Source organism: Chanos chanos, chromosome 3 (assembly GCF_902362185.1).
Source record: "Chanos chanos chromosome 3, fChaCha1.1, whole genome shotgun sequence".
Classification (NCBI taxonomy): domain Eukaryota; kingdom Metazoa; phylum Chordata; class Actinopteri; order Gonorynchiformes; family Chanidae; genus Chanos; species Chanos chanos.
This window is the reverse complement of record NC_044497.1, coordinates 58,563,590-58,577,625: the sequence shown is the minus strand read 5'-3', so window position 1 is coordinate 58,577,625 and position 14,036 is coordinate 58,563,590. Positions and strand designations below refer to the sequence as shown.

Below are 14,036 nucleotides of genomic sequence, written 5' to 3'. Positions count from 1 at the left end.
TGTCTGAGTCTCGAACATTAATTGGGAGGCTGTTCCATAACTGTGGGGCTCTGTAAGAGAAGGCTCTGCCCCCTGCTGTAGCCATCACAACTCGAGGTACCAACAAATAGCCTGCACCTTTTGATCTAAGTAGGCGTGGTGGATCATAAAAGACCATAAAAAAGACCATAGATCATAAAAGTGAGGTATTCTCTCCTGAACACTGTAAGTGAGGTATATTTTTGTTTTACTTTTCACAAAAGTGCGAAAACTAATTTGCAGTAATAAGTCTTGTCACTAAAGTGCATCTCCTTACAGTCTCAGAGTGTTGAGGAAAAAAAGGGATGCAGTTGTCTGTTGCCTCATTGAGAACTGTGGGGAACACCAAGAACAGCTCCTCCACGACTGCCAGGTATGTTATTCAATGACTGATCAACTCAAGGTATTCACAGGGTTACACACAGGGTTGCCCTGATACCGTTATTTTATTTTTGACACCGATCACAGAACTGTGATTCAGCCAGTCAGCCAATCCGATATACCTGACCTTCAGGGTATTACTGTGCACTTTTCCTGGCCTTTACAAAAGTGTCTGTTTAGTATAAGAAGGATTAAAACACACACATTACGTTTGGTATCTTATCAAGTCTTTCATTTAAAGAATCACATGTGTGAACATGACATTAACTGTCAGGTGTGTGTGTGTGGGGGGGGGGGGGGGGGGGGGGGGGGCATATTGGAGTATAGCATGGTCCACCTTTTCAAAAAGACACATATTAACAGAACTTTAGAATGCCAGCATGCTAGCCATGTAGAATCATGTTACTTCAACAAACAAATCAGAATATCTAAATTTTAGTCACAAAAAACATATTGCATGAGTTGTTGACATTTATTTCTAATTTTCTGCTTACTTGTACACTGATTAATATTCAGTAACATTTGGTGGGAACACTGAAGCTAATGTTTGATATTGATGGTTTATTGGTTTGACCTACATTACATGCAAGAAGTGCATCTGAATGCTTCACCCCTATAGTCAGGTGGTCTAATGGTGGCTCTGTTATGCCTTCATTCTATCATGACACATTTCAGCCCTGGAGTGAGTGGTCTGTTCCAGCATGACAATTTTTCCATCTACAGCAATGGGTTAGATTGACAAATGTTTCATTATGGGATACTGGGGTCAAGCATTCAGGTTTTGTTTTTAATTTGTCACCTGCTTGTATTGAAGTGCTTATTAATACAAAAAACCCTGCTTGTGTTGAAATAAATGGCTTGACCAGGAAAACTGAATTGTATTGGAACAGCATCTTGTTAATATGCTTAAATTAAATTAAAAATGCACATGCTTTTTGTTTCTTCCATTGTAACATGGAGAACGAATGTGAGGGCCACACGGACCAAACCATGAAGGTGCTTGTGATCCATAATACCCACAGCCGAGGAGGATCCAGTAGCTGTGTCTATTGTGATAGAGGGCAACCAAGTGCTGAACAGGTGTGGGAACCGAACCAAGGCATGTATGCTGTTGATGGGATTGATCTATGCCCTCAACCTTGAGTACCCCAAGAAGCTGAAGTACACCTTTGAAGTATTCCAAAAACTTTTTTTGGTGCTTGACAGAACAAAGCTGCTCAAGAAGGTCCACAGCCTGAAAAGTAAGCTAATGCAATTGAAGTGTTTGCACCCAAGTTCAGGCATGTTCTGACTGCTTCACTCTTCATCCCATAAGACTTTCTGGTTCTTTTAATTTCAGGAACTTATTGATCTTTATGTTTGTTTTGGTGCTGACAGATGCTCATTGTGGAATGCAGTCAGCCAAATTCATCTCCCTGACACAGTAAAAGAACTACAGAGATATGTGTAGGGTGTACATGTGAAACAAAGAGCAGCGTCCCATTGACATTTTTCTACATTCAAACAATGCGTACTACTCTTAGATCTCTGTTTCTCAGAGGGCACAGACTAATCAGTTAAGCATGGTGTGCATTCACTCCGTTTTTAGCTGGGTTAGCGCTCTCTTGTTTTGGTTTTGCTTTTGTCTTTTATTGTTAGTAATATTACATTTTTGCCTTACTCTTTGTCCTGGATATGGCTTGGGTTAGGTTTGAATGGGATCTGACTTTATGACCGATTTTGGGCTTGTTTACATATTTTGGTCTCAGTGTCTGTTCAGGAACATGCCCATTGAGCCAGATGTAACTTCTGTACTGACTGTGACTAAGCAGTGTTTGATTTTCTGTTAACTTCAAAATAAGTTTTGAAATGTACCTCACACATTTGTCATGTTCTAGAAATGTTTTGTGATGCAGTTGTTCAAGAAACTTGTATTTGAAGCTATTAATGGCATGACCATAACACAGTGTTTGCGTTTTTGTGTTTGGAAAAAAAAAACCAACAACAACAACAACAACAACACCCCCCCCCCCCCCCCCCAAAAAAAAACCCCTCTGAAATTCACATTTGAAGTATTCAGGAAACTTTTTTTTTATGATGAATATGCAGAGCAAATAGGGTCCTTTTGTATCTCATTTCTTTATTTTTTGCATATGCATTGAAGAATCAAATATGCAAACGCACTAAGCACAAACACATATACATACATCACACCACTGACCCCACAGACACATACTCACATACACACACAATCAGCTAACAACATGGCACAAGCACACATGCACACAAACTATACACACACAGCACACTGTTGTGCGAATGGTATGGATAAGATCAGGTTAACAGGCCACCGTGAATGTTAGTCTGAGTACTAATATCACTAAGCTGTAAACATAACCTTTCCTAAATCTTAACCCAGCTAAAATACAGTTGCTCTGAAAAACTCGATTTATAACTCAGCGTTCAGAACCCCGAACCTACAAATTACTCAGAATAATTCTTTGTTAGTGTTAATATTAAATAAAGTATTAAGTACAATAATACTCTTCGAATTCGGTTCTCTTAGATAACCAAGTTCCTTGATCACCACAGCCAGTAAAGGAGGGAATGACTCATCGCGTGCTCGGAGGACAGAAACGCGAATACCAACCTTTATTACAATAGTTAAAGTTAAGGGTACAGAATGAATTTATTGTAAGTTTCACCATCGCTGTATTTTCATTGGCAGAAAGAATGCTATTAATAATTAAGATTACACATTGAAAGCACATTTACGTTTTTTAAAATACAAATAAACAGTCAAACACACAAAAGATACCACAGAGGCATTCTCTGGCGATGCCATCTTTTTGCAGAAGTCCCACCCTCCTCCAAGAGATGGCTTGAGGGTGCAGCTATACGACTGTATAACGGTTTGACACGATTCTGAGCAATTCGTTTACTTAAACTAAAGACATGGTGGATGGCGAAACACTCTTTATTTGCGCCCACTGGACCACAAGGTTTATCGGACTGAAAAGCTAGGAACAATGAACATACAGAATGCCCAACAGCACGGGAGACAAATTTAAACCTAGCTCTTATATTCCCGTATCGACAGCTGCTGGTCTTCTCGTGGGCTCTTCAACACTCTTCTTCGTATTCACGTGAGTTACCCAATATGAAATATTATATTATGAAGTTGTTTTTGTTTCTGTAAAGTAAAAAGATTTTCTTTGTGTTTACCGTAGCTGTCTGTTATAACTTTTCCCCGTATTTTTCATTTCATTAAAAATTGCCCAACACTGTAGTGTTTAAACACTTGAATTAAATAATCGCTGAGGTGGTAGTGTCACAAATGTGTTAAATACAGTGATATTTTTTGTTTATTTAGAGTTATAGATATCTTTATCCATTTTAATTTCGCGCGCTCATCTTATTTTAGAATTTTAAACTCGTCAGCAACTGCGTAGCATTCATAGATTTGAACTGTTTGTTAATTGGAAATCTGCATTGAGTGAGACTGTCTCGTGGTGCAGTGGACAACAAAATGTTCAGTATTAAAACAAATATGAGTAAAGAATGGAGAAAATTGATGGCAACGTACATTCACCGAAGAATGAATTTATTTCTGCCCACACAACTGTTTATCGTATTTATGGGTAGTAGCAGCTGGGCTTAGTCCTGTTCCCTCTGACCATTGCATATTTGCCCCAGTTTCTTCTGTAGGTTTGTACCCATATTATGTAGCTTGTATGGCTCTAGCAGATGGGAAGTTGAGGATTAGAATTTTGATCCATACTCTTATTTCCCATCTGGAAAAAGGTCTTTGACACTGAGGGCAAAAGCAGCTCTACGCCCCTGACCTGAAATGCAGTCTAATTTTCAAACTGCCTTCATTTCTTTATAGTGACAAAACATGCACATTTTTATTGAGAAATTTTGTGAAAAATTCTGTGAACACTTTGACTAATGCACCATTCTCTGACCTCAGCAGGTAACATAGACTGAGCAATGACAATGTTAACCCAATAGTTTTATTTTACATTTTTAGGTACTACGTTCATTTATCTGAAATGAGTTTTTAAGCAGTGTCTTCTGCTCCATGCACAATGAATGCCTCTCGGTTTAAGAAAATTGTGTAAATACATCTTTGTGAATAATAGTGCTGCTGGTGTTAATGTTTTCATGAATGTAAATTTGAGCAAGTGATGTTTTACATACTTCATCAAATGTCTAATATGAAAATGATCAGACATTTATCATGTTATGTGATGATTAATTGTGTGTATTTTAATGTAGAACTGAAATTAAAGCATGAATGAATGAATGAATGAAATTAACTTAAGGACTTAAGGAATGTCATTTTGAATATCTGCTTTCTGGTGACAATAAGCATATTTCCATGAACAGGCTTTAGTGGGATAAGCAATCCTTGGGATTCAGGATCTGAATTATTAGGAATGCCTTGTATTTATGTAGGTGCAGCTCTACATAGAGCTTTAAAATGTATTGTTCGGGACAAATGCAGTGCTATGTTATGTGAGTTTGTGAATACAGAGATTTTAGCTTTCCTTGTACGTGTGGATTTTTGTGGATTTACTGATTGGCATATTATGAAAGCCTCCTTATTTAAACAGTGTTAAAATATACTTATCTCTTCAAATCACAGCCATCAGAGTAATGTTACAGACAGATAATTATCTGTTACTAAATCTTCTGTTATCTCCTGTTTCTGTTATTTATTACAGTAATTCATATAGAGTTTCTAGCATACAGTGATAAGCTTATATAAGGCATCCATAAACAGGAGTTTAATTATAATTTAAAACTCAGGAACCTGCCATGGTTTACCAAAATCAGTGATACAGCTAATGAGAATATGTGGCTCCATCTGTTATATTTGCCATGATCAACTTGTCTCTGTTCAACATTAATCCAAGACTGAGGAGGATATATCATTAGGCATTTCATAGCATTTTAGCATGTTTATATCTTTTTTGGTTCCAGGAAGAATGTGTTTTTACATCCTCTTCTTCTACCATTATGCTCTGTCAAATCTTCCCCATGCTCTTGACCTGTAAAAAGGAAGGTTGCCCTGAATCCGCTGGTCTTTCTGTGAAGTTTTATAAGTTTAAACGTAGTCCCTTCAGCGATGAGATGATGCAAAACCATTTGAATCCTTCTTTTCATAATGTAGTTGATAACGGTAAGGACATAACTCAAACTACCAATGGGAGAAAATGTGCTGTAAATTCAGATGGCCTTGAGTTTTCACAGGCGAAGACATCTCAGTTTTTTGCCCTTATACTCACAGAATGTCACTTACTCTAGTAATTTTAACCTGCTAGTGAACAGTCTACCTTTCTGCAGGTCTTGGTATCAAGAACATACCAGATATGATAGCAATCAAACTTCAGTTAGCAAAAAGTTCTGCTTTAAGTGGTACTCATAAGTGCACTATAGAGCAAACATACATCTCCATAGTATCAAGCTTTTAAACAGTTTCCTCAACTTTATCTTTCCACATTTTCTACACTCAAGTTAATGTAGTCTTTTGGTTTCATGCATTTCACTATATAGCTGTTCAGTAAGAGCTGTCAGTTATTGTGACTCAGTAGCCATATTATATTGGAAATTGAGGTGTAATCTGCTTCTGTGTCAGTCATTTGGTGGCCTTCTTTTCTAGTTGTGTAGGATGCTGCATATCATTGCTCTGTTATATGACTGGAATGTAGTAGAAGCATTACAATGTTCCAGGCCCATTACAATGTTCAGGTCAGAATGCAGATTGGAAGGAGGCTTACTGCCAGCAGATTTAATACAGCTCTCCTGTTTCATTAGGAAAGGGAGCTTGTCAAGGCAGTCTGCAGAGTAATGAACTCTCCCTGCAGTCCAGATGGTCAGAAATCAATGTTTGTTGGGTCCTATGGAGAAATTCACAGTAATCCTCTGATAAGGAATCAGATGATTAAAGGGAAACTGCTTTGCCATCACTCATTTTACATCTGTTAATATGTCTCTCTGTTTAATTTCAGGATGACGTGAATAGCATGAGGTAAATAGACTAGAATAGAATAGAATAGAATAGAATAGAATAGAACAGAACAGAATGTCTGTAGTAATTTTTTGGTCCCATTACTTGTGGGTAATTCAGAGGACAGTTATAAATGGATTTCTCGGGTTTATTTATAATTATTAATGCAAATTGATATTGTTACCCCTTTGACAGGTCCTTCCACTATGTCTGTGCAAGTAAAATATAACAATGTATTGTGTAGTGTGTTGAACATTTTTATGGCAGTATGCTACCATTTGGTGGTAATAAACGGCTGCTGGAGTGGTTTATAATCCAGATTTCGTAATCTGGGGGATTATTGAAGTGCATCTGGCACAGCCCTCCCCCACTCCCAGATCTTCACCTTCATTTCACTCAGGGTTTGACTCAAAGAGAGGCTTTGATCTTTAGAATTTTTATGTTTTTTTGTGTTTTTTGTTGATTTTTTTGTCCACAGATATAATGGACCAGACAGATGAAAACATACTCAAGATCCATTGATGCAGTGTCATTTTTTTTCTCTCTAGACCGCTTCAGCCGAACTGCATGTTTTGAACCCCCTTCAAACACGCAGCTTTAATCATAAATGTTCTGGCAATCTTCTGGAATGTGACATCATATGCCAGTGCAAGTCAGAGTTGAAATTCTGGAAAAGCTGATTCAGCAATTTTTTGAGATCAAGACCTAGTGACCTTTTTGGAAAAGTACTGGATAGACTTGAGAGTGAACAGAGGTGTAACAGCGCTGAATAGGAGGATGAGGTTTTTAATGACGTATTTGCCCTACAATTTGCTCACAACAAGTTGAGCCGGGATATTTAAATCAGTCAAAGAAAAGCTAGTGAACCAGCAAGCCTAATAGCATATGTAACAACATTATTTTTTTCACAAAACATATGGTAAATAATAACATTGCTAGTAAATGGACACGAGATAGTATCTCTTTGCTCACCATTTTGTTCAAAACAAAGCATCTTTCACTGTGTAAAGGAAACTCTGTCTTTGATGGATTTTCATATGATGTGACTGTGCTTGTCCCAGCAATTTTCTGTGAATGGGGTGGACATGTGAAAGGGGTCCACGAGCCTTGCCAAAAATGATCTGGCAGTGTTCCTGTTTTTATGTGTGAAGAGATGATGGTACAGGAAAGAATGGACTTTCCATTTGTAGAAGTGACCAATCCTAAAAAAATGTAATGCCTGACTCAGGTCTTTGGTTGGCCCACTGTATTGCTGAACAGTATGGTTGCATTTATTGAGAGAGCATGGTTGCACACTCACCTGCGAATTTCACAAATAAATGTACATTGTTGCTAACATGTGAATGAGATACATGATGAGAATGAGAATGTCATTCTTGTGTCTTTGATAGATTCTGAAATTTGACATGAGGTATCTGAAATAATGAACTTTAAAATGTAATTGCATGCCCGTGTAATCTCACCCTGTAGGCATTTTCTTCCTATGTCTACAGTTGACAGATTACCATGCACTCCTGGGGTAGCTGACTGAGTGATAGTTTTCATGTACTATGTTTTTAGTGATTGAGTCTGAGCACCTAGTATGACCTTATTAGGCTTTGTAGGCTTTAATGTGCTTTAAGTATCAAGAAAGTAAAAATGTCACAATTCCAGAATTCTGGCCATTAATGCAAATACCAGGAAAAGTCTCTGATTCTTGACAACTGATTTGATACCATAGGAAAAAAATAAATCCCATTCAGGTTATACCCATATATTTGTGTGAACATTAACAAATAGAAACTAGAACAATGGCATATAGCCTTCAAGAATTAAACAGTTATCTGTAAACATCAATTTTAGAGTATTTCTTTCATAACTCAAACAAGTAATATTGTGTTTCCATTCAGCAATACAATATACAGGATACAACAGGAAAAAAAATTAAAGATAGAACTACTGTCTTTATTTTGTTGACTCTTGACTGAATAATAAGGACCATATCAAATGTTGTAAGCCAGTTTCTTTTCAATGACTTAAGTTTGGCGGTGCTATCATCGCAGCAATGCTGCTGTATGCCATTCTCATGTTCTTTATCTCATGTATTGCTCATGTGTAAGTGGGCATTCTTTTCTCCTGCTTGCAGTTAGTCAGACAGGAATACAGTGCAGACTTTGATGCAGCACTACCAATATTGTAGATGAAATAGTACTGTTAAGGCTTCTGAATTGTGGCATCAATTTAGTACAAAAGGATAGATTTTTCTCACATTGTTATATGAATGTGACGGATAAAGTGAGTTTTTCTCTTTCTTTTTACCATTATTCTGCGTATTACATTGTCTACACTATGAAAGTAGTATTAGGGAAACAGTGTGTTCATTAGTCTTAAACAATGATCTCAGTAAGATTTTTCATAATGTACCTTAGATTATTCTGCAAAAGTATTCATTTCATAGTTATTCCATGAAAGGATCAAGCTTGTCTCAGGTAGTTATTTTGGTATAGATGGAATTGATAAGCATCTCTATAACTCAAATTACTATGTAATGATGATTTTGTTTGTTTGTTTGTTTTCTTTTATTTTCTTTTTAATGTCCTTGTCCGTATAGGTGCCCCTGGCTGGCAGAGAATATCTCACTCAGTTTTCCACTATGCATTGGCATCACTTTTCTCTTTGTCATTGCAAACTTCACCATGGCAACATTCATGGATGCCGGAGTGCTTCCAAGGGGTCAGTCAAGTTAATGTAAATGATGAAGAATGTCTGAGCAGCAATGCAATCATGCATTATCACTTAGAGAAAGAACAATTTGGACTAAATTCACGATTAACTGGGGTTCCTGTTTACTCTGTTACTAGACATTGATACTTTTAAAGCTTTAATTGTATATTTTATATGCATATTTGCATATAATCATTGATCCATCAGCACATTCTTCAGTCCATGTTTACATTTAGTGAGGGATGATGCTATTTGAACATGATTAATGTAAATATTTAATAGATGTTAGTCTCCATATTTTTCTCTAAACCGGTAGTGATAACTTTGGTAAGAAGAAAGATGTATGTTTTCTGAGTATCTTTGTATATTATATAAATGTAGAAATGAACTTCAGACATAACACTGGTTCAGTTTAAAGAGGGTGTTTGGAAAATGAAAGTGTCTACAAATACGCAAACATATTATGTGTTTAAGACGAATGACGTTTTCAGTTTAACAAACAGATGTGTCTATGCCTCAGTCCTGGTATTGAAAGGAACTTGTTTTACTCTAGATTTCCTCTGTACAGACAACGAGGATATTTGGCTCTCCTTATTGCATAATTTCCGTATCCATAATATAGCCATATGACAAATGCAGAATAATCAAACAATGAGACACAGTTAAGAGACAAGATTGATGAGAGAATGTGCTGCTTTTCCTGACAATACCAAAATATTGTGTCTCTTTTCTTCAGACTAGTTGACCTTGCATGAAATTCTTACCCTAGTGAATGTCCACACATTTACACATAAACTTTTCATTATCATTGACGTAGTTGTGGAGCCATTTGTATGAAACTGGAATGATGCATAACTATGAATAATAATAATAATAATAATAATAATAATAATAATAATAATAATAATATGTTTGGATCAGCGTCCTGACACTTAGAGGTTATGAGTTGTTTGTTTTCATGGCAGCCAGTATGGATGAAGATAAGGATGAAGATGACTTCCATGCACCTCTGTACAAGAATGTGGAGGTGAGGAGTGTTCAGGTGCGGATGAAGTGGTGCACGTCCTGCCACTTCTACAGACCACCACGCTGCTCACACTGCAGTGTGTGTGACCACTGTGTGGAGGTGAGAAGGAGAAGTGGAGTGAACGATGGAAAGAGAGAGAAAGAAAAAGATGCAGAGTTATGTCTTTTAAAATGTAGAGTGGTAATCCAAATTCCAGGAAAGCTGATCCAGCAACTCTCAGGGACCAGACATAGTGATTTTTCTGGAACACATTTTGATAGATTCTAATATGAATGTATGTATAACATTGCCAGATAAGAAGATGATCTTTGTGATGATGCATCTCCATGCTCTTAGTCAAGCAGCTTCTTCATATTTTCTGCTTCATCCCATTTTATCATCCAGCTTTTTCCTAATATTATGAACATGTCTTTCTGAACCAAGCATTGTATGTGAAAACATCAGTTGTCTACAAAATGTGCTGTAAATGAATAATACTGTCAGCAGCGTGTCACTCAGTAGGATGTGTTCATCCGTGATTTTGCTCAAAACAAAGCGTACTCCGCTGTATTCACTAACATCACATCCTGCCTTCCATGCGTGGTGTGAACACCCTTGTCCCGGTAATGTTCTGGGAGTGAGACGTAAGTTGGGACTGTCCAGGTGTTGCAGGCCTTATGTGTGAAAGGGGCTTAGGTTTTTTCTATATGAAGCTGTCTTGCCTGAGGAAAATGAGAAAGTGGGAAGGAAAACAGACACTGATACACACATTTCTCATACTAGACATAGAGCTAAATACAGCAGTGACTATAACATATGATAAATACAGCCAATATAGCACAAGAGTGTTCATAAACAGACATGAGTTGCCATGTAACAGCTGTGATATATATTCACTCTTAATGTACAAAAATTACAGGACACGTCATTCCTACTCAGTTTGTTTGTTCCTTTCCTCTCAGGATTTTGACCATCATTGCCCCTGGGTGAACAACTGCATTGGAAAGCGGAACTATCGATACTTTTTCCTGTTTTTGCTGTCCCTCAGCGTGCACATAGCTGCTGTCTTTACTGGAGGCCTGTTCTATGTCTTGGATCATGTGGAGAATCTGTGGGAGCTGCATGCAAGTGTTACGTATCCTTTCTCCTGAGAGCATTTATCTCATACAGAGAGCTCTTTTGTCATCTGTAATTGTCAATATATTTGGTTCGTGGTGATGCTATTGTAATGGTAACTCCGGTGTTGATGTTCCTTGACTTGTTTATTCAGTCTTGTTGTCATGAGTATGTCAGGCTTATTACTCCTTCCTGTATTGGGCTTGGCTTGCTTCCATTTGGTTCTAGTGACCAGGGGGCGCACAACCAATGAGCAGGTAAATGGTCACTGTACTGACTGAGGTTCCAGACACCATTGGCTGAACCTTTGCTTTCTGTCTAGGACACCCACATCTCTCTGGACTGTCTTTTTCTCAGGTGACAGGGAAGTTCCAAGGCAGTGTCAATCCATTTACACGTGGTTGCTGTGGCAATGTGGAATATGTCCTTTGCCGTCCTATCACTCCCAGGTAACAGTATGGCTGAATATCAGGGGGAACAGTTTTTCAACCCATTTTTTGCCTGGCTATTTAGTTTTAAATTTGGCGAAGAGTTTTATATTCAACTGCCTACTTGGTCTCCTCTATGGCAGGTATACTGGACAGTTTACTAAGAGATTGTCTATTCGAATACAACCCCCGTTCCTGAGGCCAGACTGCAATAAACTGACATCTATAAACATCAGAGACAATGCAATCCAGGGCAAAATACTTCCCACTGAGGTAATGTTCTTCCTTCCAATCTAAAAGTTTCTTAAATATTCAGGGTAAAATGCTTCTTTTCTTCAGAGCAAGTCTTATGGACAACCTGGCAACATAAAAAGTACAGACACTAAAATGTGCGACTAATACCAAAGTCATGCAGTCTATCCGTAAATATCTCTGACAGTTTAGTTTACTATACTGTAGATTTGACATGAGGAAGATGCCTCACTCTGTTGGGACTCACATTTTACTGATTTGACACAGCTGATTAATGTATTCCTGTCTTACAACTAGCAGTATCAGTTTACAGGAGGCTTGGATGTGATAGACAGTAAAGAACTAAGCAACCCACCTCCACTGCCTCCAAAACCTGACCCTGTCCTACTGAAAAGCCATTTGGCAGCCCTAGAAGGTGAGTGAATATAGATATTGCCCTTTGCTTCAAAATTAGGTTTTGTTCAAACCCATTTAACAGCTCAGTGGCTACTCTCTAAATAGTGCTGTTCATTTTTAATTCAGTTATGCTTGGGACATTACATGCATTTCACCATTAAGTGAAATGTATATTGTTAAAACGTGCATCTTTCCTATTTACAATCAGATGGCACAAGAATGTATTTGTGGCCTGCACTGTGTTTTGTTCCAGAGAGCTTGCTGTGCTCTAAGACTGCAATGTCTTCAGGTCTGGACAGGAGTGAAGATCACCCAGCTGTAGAGTCAATTGAGAAAACACATTACCAAGTGCCAAGAGAACAGGTGAGATGTTTTTACATTATGTTTGAAGCATATCTACAAGAACATTTCTCATTTTTCTGCTTGTTCTTCACCTAGATTGGAAAGATGAATAACCCTCAACTGAGTGATAGATTCCAGGACCAGTCCTCTGAGACCTGTCTGAACCAGCTTAGACCCCCAGCTCAGCTGGCCATGCAAACCATCTCACAGCAGACAAACTCCCTTACGCTGTCGTCCCGGTCCCTTAGTCTCAGATATGCCCATTGCAGAGGAGACAAAACCCAGCTCCCCAGTCCACATGCAGAGGGAACTACCACTGTCTCATCCCAGAGTATCCTCTCCCCCAGTGCCCTTACTGGTTGTGGAGGCAGCCTCTCATATGACAACCTGTTGAATCCTGGAGATGTGGTCCAGCATGGGGGTCGACTTATTGGCTACCAAAGGCCTTTCCTTTCCCTTGACCTAGGCCTGGCACGGGTTCCTGACTTACAGCGCCAGCCTCCCAACATTTGTGGCCCTGCGTTCATGGGCATCAACAGGCAATCCCCCCAACCACGGGAGCACTCTCCCATGCGCTACGACAACCTCTCAAAAGCAATCATGTCCTCCATTCAGGAGCGCAGAGAGCTGGAGGACAGGGAGAAGTTGTTAATCCTGCAGGACCACTCTCAGACCACAATAACCCCAGACTCAGGGATCTATGACATGCCCAACCGACGCAGTCTGCCCCCAGAGCTACGGCCACCGGCATCTCGTGGCCTGACTCCTCCTGCATATGGCTCGCGGGAGTTTCTCATGAGCAGCGCTGCGTACGGTTACGGGAGTAGGACAGGCCTGTCATGCTCCTCACTGACCCGTGCCCCCAGGACCTCCAATTCCCCATTACAGGCAAACACAGGCAGCAGCAAGCAGGGCAGGTCACTGTCACCATCTTACAATTCTTTAGACCGCCAGCCTCAGCGCTCCTCCCTGGCCATGCCCACCTCCTCATATGCCAACCACAGAGCCCTGGCATTCATCACTACCTCAGAGAAAAAAGACACAGAACAGCTTGAGGCCCCAAAGTGTGAATCCTGATCCTTCTCTGTGTGCAACTTAGTGTATTTCTGCGTTCGTACATGTCTGCATATTCGCTGGCCATGATGGCATCCCACTGCTACTGCTGAGTCTCCTGTGCTTATTTTAACTAAGATTATTTCTGTTAATGGAAATACTTGCCAGACAAATAAACCATTCAACAATCTGCAGTTTCCAATGAGCTGACAACTGTCAGCTGTGGTCTAACAGTCAAACACAGCAGCCGATTCAGGTGACATGATATAAAGAAATTAATATTTACATGTAAACTGAAGTATTTTTGTATGTCAGTGAAAAAATAATGAAGTGTACAGTCACATTT

At 39.0% G+C, this 14,036-nt stretch overlaps 1 protein-coding gene across 1 annotated transcript; it reads left to right on the top strand.

The window, feature by feature from the left end:
* Positions 1-3,420: 3,420 nt before the first annotated feature.
* zdhhc8a (zDHHC palmitoyltransferase 8a) lies at positions 3,421-13,714 on the top strand. Its single transcript, XM_030768143.1, has 10 exons — positions 3,421-3,524; positions 8,985-9,106; positions 10,063-10,223; positions 11,066-11,238; positions 11,374-11,476; positions 11,577-11,668; positions 11,791-11,920; positions 12,200-12,314; positions 12,549-12,658; positions 12,734-13,714. The coding sequence occupies exons 1-10, from the start codon at positions 3,421-3,423 to the stop codon at positions 13,712-13,714; spliced, it is 2,091 nt and encodes a 696-aa protein (XP_030624003.1).
* Positions 13,715-14,036: the final 322 nt, after the last annotated feature.

Coding starts and splice junctions, on each gene's coding strand:
- zdhhc8a (XM_030768143.1), top strand. CDS start 3,421: ATGCCCAACAGCACGGGAGACAAATTTAAACCTAGCTCTTATATTCCC. Junction 11,669..11,790: donor TGCCGTCCTATCACTCCCAG/GTAACAGTATGG, acceptor CCTCTATGGCAG/GTATACTGGACAGTTTACTA. Junction 11,921..12,199: donor GCAAAATACTTCCCACTGAG/GTAATGTTCTTC, acceptor TACAACTAGCAG/TATCAGTTTACAGGAGGCTT.